General features: G+C 41.0%; 1 protein-coding gene across 1 annotated transcript in view; it reads right to left on the bottom strand.

Annotated features, from left to right (window-relative positions):
- Nucleotides 1–2,268: 2,268 nt before the first annotated feature.
- LOC125486201 (zona pellucida sperm-binding protein 4-like) overlaps nucleotides 2,269–8,057 on the bottom strand; it is a 9,478-nt gene continuing 3,689 nt past the window's right edge. Inside the window, exons 5-14 of the mRNA XM_048612784.1 lie at nucleotides 7,829–7,971; nucleotides 7,104–7,238; nucleotides 6,601–6,788; nucleotides 6,429–6,526; nucleotides 5,708–5,835; nucleotides 5,446–5,635; nucleotides 4,503–4,650; nucleotides 4,354–4,432; nucleotides 4,141–4,266; nucleotides 2,269–2,783 (exon numbers count right to left, since the gene is read on the bottom strand). Of these exons, the coding sequence (XP_048468741.1) occupies nucleotides 2,674–2,783; nucleotides 4,141–4,266; nucleotides 4,354–4,432; nucleotides 4,503–4,650; nucleotides 5,446–5,635; nucleotides 5,708–5,835; nucleotides 6,429–6,526; nucleotides 6,601–6,788; nucleotides 7,104–7,238; nucleotides 7,829–7,971 (1,345 nt within the window). The 3' untranslated portion in view covers nucleotides 2,269–2,673. The remainder of the gene's footprint in view (nucleotides 2,784–4,140; nucleotides 4,267–4,353; nucleotides 4,433–4,502; nucleotides 4,651–5,445; nucleotides 5,636–5,707; nucleotides 5,836–6,428; nucleotides 6,527–6,600; nucleotides 6,789–7,103; nucleotides 7,239–7,828; nucleotides 7,972–8,057) is intronic.

Genomic DNA, 8,057 nt, shown 5'->3' with positions numbered 1-8,057 from the left:
CCAAAAGGATGGTGAGAGAGAATCATCCCCAAAAGGATGGTGAGAGAAATTCATACATTGTATTCTTACTATGCCAGGGTAAGGGGAACACACTTTCTGTACAAGTAAGTCATCTGCAGGTGTTAAGCTAGAAAGATACAGGCCGAGGAAAAGAAAAAAGTTTGTTTTTTCTAACGTGAACAATTTCTAACAGGGTCTTTTGCCTCCAATGACTAAATGGGTTAATATGTTTCAGTGGTGTTCTGATAAACATATCTGCTTTGAACCATGCTGTGACAGCTTTTTAAACATTCCCTTGAGTAGTAAGAGCTGTCAGCATATAACATCTCATTCAAAACAGCAGAACCTCTGACAGTGCAGTGCCCCTCAGAATTAGATTGGCTTATGTTATTAGGTGGTGAAAGACTGGATATGTTAATGATCCTCTGGTTTTTAAGCAACACAAAAAGTCTTACCAAATTATAGCAAAGTTGGTTTTATGTTTTAATTATGATGGGTTCAAGCTTTTTCCTCAAGCAATACTGCAGTTTGAGTTAGTAAAGCAGGCAGGCTCCTGAATTATGATTATTGTAATGACTGTGGGATTATTAATGCTCACTAATTTACAAAGCTCTGGAAGCAAAAACTAGAAGATCCTTCTAACTTGAGAAGATTAAGTAGGTGAAGATTTTGCATTGAGACTAACAGACAATGTTGTCCAGGCCATCTTGACCCCATCAAGAATTTCCAGATGAAATAGCCATCTGGAAATGATCAGTATTGTCATGGCACTGTCAAGACTCATTTAAGTCCCACTTTGGTGCAGTCCTCTACTGGCAGAAATGACACCTTTTTAAAATGGACTGATAGAGATAACAAGGTATAGAGGTGGACAAACACAGCAGGCCAAGTGGCATCAGAGGATCAAAGAGGCTGACCTTTCACAAGAAGGGTCTAGGCCCGTCTAGGCCCAAAACATCTGCTTTCCTGCTGCTTGGCCTGTGTTCATCCAGCTCTAAGCCTGGTTAGGTCAGATTCTCCAGTTCTACTAATCGGGAGACAGGGAGCTTGCTGCACAAGTCGTGTTGCCTACAGTGACTGTCAAGCAGTTTTGCTACCAGCATGCCTGAAGAGTACTCTAAAGTTGTCTTAGACAAAAACCCCACACCACAAACAGTTTAAACTACAGCATTAGCTAGGATGGTGCTAGGGACATTACCATGGCAGAGCTCAAGCCACAGGATCAGAAAGTAGCCAAAAACAAAGCTAGCCAAGCAAATTCTCCATCCTGAAATTAGGATGCAGGGGAGGCAAAAAAGTTAGAAGGACCAAGTTGTTAATATAATTGGAGGTTAAATTAAAAACCCACTTCTGTATGGACAAGCCAACATCTCAGCATGTCAGAATGTGAATTTTTAGAACAGTTTGTTCTAATGCAAGCTATTGCCAAAGTGCTGCGAAGTTGCAAATCCAGTCTGTGTTCATTATAAATATTAGGAACAGTTTAGACAAGTTCTTTGGAAGGAAGCAGTGTTTGTGACCAGCCTTAAAACTAGATGAAGACCTGCCATATTTCACTCCAAGTGAAAATGCAATCTTATGGGAAGAGTTCAGTGGCTTCCTATAACCTCTGAATAGAAAGAAAATCTCACCTTTCTGCTTCATGTCAGTGGAATGAGCCATTAAAAGCTCACCTTAGAACTGTAGCAGCCAGATCTGGATTTCATTTGATCAGCCAATTTAGTGCCCTGTTCTGTGTTGACAAGCTGTTCTAATGGGATGAATAGGGGACATGGGAGGTACAGGTGGCTTGAAGTAACTACTACACTAACTCCTGTGGGGGAGATTCAATTGGAACTAGGTAATGCCTTAATACCAGGCTTAAATTCCAAGGTAGAGTTTAAACCACTACTTGCACAATGAGTTCCAAAGACTGCCAAACAGATGTTCCTTACAAAAGGAGTGGGACTACTTCAGAAGTGGCAGTACTGGGGCAAACCAATAAGTAGAAGGCAGCTTTTGGTTATGACTGGGAAATGGCAGCTAGGTCATTAAGCTACAGCCCCTGGGAAGTCAGTTTTACTTCTAGTACATTCACTTCAAAACAGGCCAGTGCTAAGAGTTAAGATCACTGCTTAACTAGAAAGAGCTTGCTTTTTGCAAGAGTGAGTGTACTGCTAATTGGTGTTAAGGGATCAAAATTTGGAGTTCCCCATTTCAGAGGAAAATTGCTAGCTAGAGGGAGAGATTGGTTTAAAGTTTGTACATTCACAGGAACAGAAACCAGAAAACTGTCAACATTTTATTTGCATAGTTTAACTTCATTCAACAATACAAGTTATTTATAAACCTCATTTCTACAATTAGACTGGGAGAACAGTTTAAACAAGCAGGGCAGGAACAATTGTTAGATTACAGAAGTCTAGCATTGAGCCAGAGACTATAGATTCCTCCAAAGCAAGTCTTTGGAATGTCAAAGAGGCATTTGTTAACAGTTGATATTGTTATTGCCAAGAGACTTGCTTGGTAAGAATTAAGTTCTTCACACCAAAAGCCATCTCAAACCCCATTGTTTAATTAGATACTGCAGTAGCTCCCACTGAAAAGGCAATTCAACCAGTCATTGAGAATAAGGGGTTTATGACATGTAAATCTTGCACACTCAACAAATAGTGAATTCTGAATATCACAAGCTCAAGATATGGGCATTTGTTTGCAATTCCAACAGAGTACTAGTCCACAGATCAAGGCCAACACTAGTGATGTTATAGCTGCTGCAAGGAGAACGCCATCAGTTGTTTTTGCTGCAAGAGAGGTTAAGTATAATGAGACTATACTCAAAAACCAGTGGTCAGTTGTCTATGATCCTATGGCACTCACCCCAACACTAACTACCTTCACCCCCAAGATAGATAAACCAGCACACAGGCTTTTACTTCAATGATCCATGCCTCAAGCCCCCAGTTTAAGAATCTCTCCAATTCTGGAGAGTTTAAGACATCCAACATGGACCTCTAGTTCCTGTGATGTGGCCAAGTTTAGAAGCTTGAAATAATGCCATGCTTCATAGAAAAAATCCTTGGTGTGGAAACAAGCCCTTCAGTCATCTGGGCCTCTGAATAGCATCAGACTGAGACCCACTTAACCCTATCCCTGTAACCTCATTTCTTGTTAATAATGCACTGCCTGCACATCCTGGCTACTATGTGATTTAGTATGACTAATTCACTTAGCTGGCACATCTTGGAATGTTATGAAAGCCAGGTAGGAAGAGTGTACAAACTTTGTACAGACATCCAAACTAAGTCTGGGTTCCTGGTGCTGTGAGGCTGCAGTGCTAACTGCCAAGCCACTGTAGCTTAAACTAGTGGTGATGCTGTGTGACAAAGCTGGCACATGGTGTTATCTTATAGCCCACCGGTGGGAAATTCTGCCTGAAGTGGAGGCCATTTACTATGTAGTGTAAAGTCAGTGTTCAGAGCCTAGCATCAAACATTGTGGGAAAAACAGGAGGTCCAAGATGGTTTTGCTAGCCACAATGACTTGTGTATAGTCACTGTTTTCCCAATTTGGAAATCGATCAAATAGAGAGTGAACCCCTGGAGAGATAGTTGGAAATGAAGAAACCTAGTCCCAAAATGGGAGACTTTTGTCAAAGTTGTTTTATTTGGCTTGACCCCCAAAATCCACTCTCCCTCAGCATGTTATCCTGCTTAGAGCACTTCCAGCAATCTTGTTGTACACAGTATTTGTGTAATTGCAACAACTAGTGGACCAACTTTTGGCAGCCTATTAAGGCAGCACCTTCAGTTGTTTAACTTGAGAAATATCTATGTAGTTAAATCTAGTTAGTGCTCAGTCTACACTGCATGGAGTTGAAACAGGTCATCCACACCAAGAATTAGGCAAGTTCCTGATTGCCTGGAAGTCAGGCAGGACAAGCATTGCTAGTGCAAGAATGGAAAGGGCTTTAGCAGTGTACAAGGTGGCAGAAGTAATGCTAATAGCAAGCTATTATCCTACAACCCAGTTGTAGGAGTGTTGCCACTGGACATTTATAGCAATTGAATCATAATCTGTTCTTGCAGAACAGTACTTTTAAGCCTGCTAGCTAATCATTGTTACATTTGCTTGTGAATTAACATGCACTACATTTCATACCATTTGCTTGGGTTAGGTCTGCAGTTTTTCCTTCAGCAAGAGCAAAAACTATGGGTCTCTTCAGTGTCACTAATCCATGGTAGGCAGCTTTATCTGAAGTGTTAAAGTCAGAATGTCTGGCCATTCCTGGGGGGGGGAAAGGGAGAAGAGAGTTTGTGAAATGAAGCTAGTTGAAATAAAGTTTACATTTTAACAATCATTAGTGTTTCTTACTTCTGCCAGCTCCACAGGTTGTGGCACACTCTTGCATGTCAGGTAGGAGGCACACAGTTACACTACAATGGAAGTAGACCTATAAAAGAAAAATAGGTAAGCACCAGAAACCCAGAAAGAAAGACAATTTAACAAGATGCAAAACTAACCTCTCCACTTAGTACTGTTTGAATCTGCTGGTTCCAGAATGCAAATGTCTTCACTTCAAACCGTTTGTGATGTGTTGGAAATGACAGGTTGGAAGCTGCATCTACTGCATGTAGCTGGGTCAAGTAGTTGTCCCTGTAGTATGGACATCTACAAAGGAGATGCAAGTGTTTCATTAGAAGGTGAAAGCACAGGTTGTGCAAATTAGTATGTTTCTTAGGAGTGAAATGGAATACAAGTGTGACAATTATTGCATTGAGTGGGTAGGATGGAAATTTAGATAAATCAGGGTTTCATTTGTAATTCCTTGCACAAACCTGTCTACAAAGAGCACACAAGTAACAAGGTTTACAGCTGGATGAACACAGCAGGAAGGCTAATGTTTCAGGCCTAGACCCTTCAGAAATCTGAAGGGTCTAGGCCCAAAATGTCAGCCTTCCTGCTGTGTTCATCCAGCTGTAAACCTGGTTATTGCAGATTCTCCAGCATCTGCAGTTCCTACTATCTCCACAAAAAAGAAACATGCATTTGTCATCAAGTCTTTGCTCTGGTTAAGAGCCTAGGTTATAATCAACTGTTGAGTGATATTGCTAGCTTAAAACCCTTCTGATCCAAAGGGCCACTGGGTTTATGAGTGCTGGTGGTGATTTAACTGCATTCAAGCTCTATGGGAAAGAGCAGCTAAAATAGTTTATGGGTAACTGGAACACCAGAAAGGACAACTTTCAAAAGTTTACATTGAGAATCAAATTGATCATTAGAGGCCTTCAGAGTAGTGAAGTGACCAAATGAATGGTCAAAGGTTGAGTACTGAGCATCTAAAATAATACTTTTGCATCATGAACAGAAAGTCAAAAGGCTAGCATGAAAACTGTTGTCAGGACTTTCCATCCGAGGATGGACAGTATGCACTCATCTGCTAGTTCCATAAAAGCAAATACTTGCCCATGCAAGAGAACACTCCACTTTGGGACATGATGAGGGTCAAGTGTTTGTGTTGCCCAGCAATCATTCAGCACTAGTTCAATATTGGGATCAGTTCGGTGGAGAAGGCGTACTTCCACATATACTGGGTCCCTGAGAAATTTCACTAGAGGGTAGTCTTCATCAGCAAACCAAGTACTATAGGACTTTTCTGCAGAAAATAGATAAATAGTGAACAACAAATACAAAGCTTATGCAGTTCTCTAGATGCAAATAGACTTACCCTTTGCAATCCTCATTTCTATTTGGAGGACACCCTCCCTCAATACAGAAGGCAGAGGTGATGCAGTATTCACTACTAATGTCAAAGGGATTTCTCTCTTGCCAGAGAAGTGGCATTTCACATGCAACCTAGGAAAACAGTATTTAGTCCTTCATATTAAAGTGTCATACAAGGTATTCAAGTACTACAGTTGACCAGAAAGACACAGAACATGCTATTCACGAGGTGCATATAGGGATCTTAGATCAACAACAGCCTATAGATTGTTTTGAGTCAGCAGAGGAAAGATGCTTTAAAAGGAGCTGGCTGTTCCCATTTCACTGCCTTCAAGAGATTAATCTTAGAAGAACCAAAAGGATGTGGCAAAGTACAATATCTAGAAGGCACTGGAGAATTATACAGCCAATTGAGGACAGGAATGTTGTCATTTTTGGCACTAGGCTTAATGTGCCATGATTAAGTGAATTGTAACATGCAGGCACTGTTCAGTGCCTGGACTAGGAACTTCAGGGTCAGGTTGCTTACAGGAGTTGTCAAGATAATGGTCTAGGTTTGAAGTGATCATGTATGAGTCACAAGAAAAATGTTTCATAGATAGATAAACTGAAGCCAGCAAGAGAATCAGCTATATTGTGAAGTATTTATAACCCTAAGAAGTTGAAAAGAAAGCTGAGTTTTGATTCAGTAATTTGTTGCTGCTACACAAACATTTAGAGCTCACTTGAAAGTACTCTCCCTGGTTATAGAGCCACGAGGTCCACTTTGCATTTTCCTTTTGGCTACTATGTCTACACTGTAAGTGATGTTTAGTCCATCGCCCTAAGGAGAGAATAACAGTACATAAGGATATGATCAGTGGTTCCCCCAGTTATTTCCCCTCAAAAAGAACTTACTATTTGTGTAGTTCCACACGAATCAAGAGGAAACCTGAAGAGAACAAACTCAGTTGTCCTGGTTACAGGGAGACACTGAGGACTTGTCTTATTCAAGAGAGAGACAGAGTCAAGATTGAGTGGTGGCAGAGTAGCAACCCTAGGCACCACAATGGTAAATAGCCCATTGTGGGAACAGTCAATATAAGCTGGGGGGGAAAGGATATAGTAATTAGTAAAATGTCACCAGTTAAGTGCTATACAAATAGGTTTACTATTGCATTCATCTGAAGTTAAATTTTCTCACTACAATTCAAGTTCCAAGTATAGAACTGGCATTTTAAAAACAAACCAATCTTCTTTCTGTACAAAGATCAGCCTTCATTAAAGCTGACCAGACTCACTTTCCTTAAATTGGAATTGAGAGAACTAATGAGATAACTATGGTGTCTGTACATGAGACTAGAATTAGATTACAATCTTACTAATTGAGAATAAAGTCTGTAGATGGAACAAAAACCAACCAGTTTTTCCATAAAAGCATGGAATTTGCTTGTTGATGGGTTCATAACAGCAGCCTTTGGCATTGCATTCTTCAAGTGTGGCATTTCCACAGTTCACACGGTCCTTGGCATCAACACCACAAATATGGGTTTTGTCTGCAACAGGGACAAGTTCAGTAAACCACAAGCAGTTAAAAACCAAACTCTAGATACCTAGGGTTGTGTTCTGGTCTCTTACTTCAAATATCCTGGTCTAGAAGACCCATTGGTTAGTGATAGCAATTAAAAGCTTTGCTTTATAGTTAAAATAATGGAGATAACCAGATCAAGTTAGTCACATCTGGAGTTACTCCAACTTCTTCAGGAGTTGCAGACCTCCAGGTTAGGTGATATTTGAACCAGGATCTTCTGGTTTGCAAGTGCTACAAGACCCTACACAGTTCATGCAGTAGCTAGCAAGTTATGCTAAACATTACATAATCCATGTCTAAAAATTAGACAACTCCGATGAGTAAACTCAAGTTGAGTTTTCTAGTTGCACTTCTAGGAGAAGGTTATCAACCTAGGCTCATTGAATACTGGGCACAGGGATGGTGCCATGGTGCACATCAGGTAATTCAAGTACCTGCCTATCTGACAGGCTGGGTCACTAGACACCCAAATTCTGTCTTCAAAGTCTATCATGGTGATGCCATTGTTTTAATCTAGGCTAGCAAGTTAGTGCTGGCTTAATTTGCACATCATACCTCCATCTGGTTTCAGGTCCATGCTGATTGAGGTAGCTGTGGAACCAGCTGTTGTCTGTCCCACAAGTGCAATTGTGGCAGTAGCACTCACTGGCTCCTTGGTGGGAAGGGTCATTGCTGTGGTATCCACTGGCTCCTTGGTTACCAGAGCAGTTGCAGTGGTATTCACTGGTTCCTCGGTAGAAAGGGTCACTGCTGTGGTATTCACTGGCTCCTTGGTCAGTGGGGT

This window comes from Rhincodon typus, chromosome 26 (genome assembly GCF_021869965.1).
Source record: "Rhincodon typus isolate 14 chromosome 26, sRhiTyp1.1, whole genome shotgun sequence".
Lineage (NCBI taxonomy): Eukaryota > Metazoa > Chordata > Chondrichthyes > Orectolobiformes > Rhincodontidae > Rhincodon > Rhincodon typus.
The sequence above is the reverse complement of the archived record's forward strand: the minus strand, read 5'-3'. Positions and strand labels throughout refer to the sequence as shown.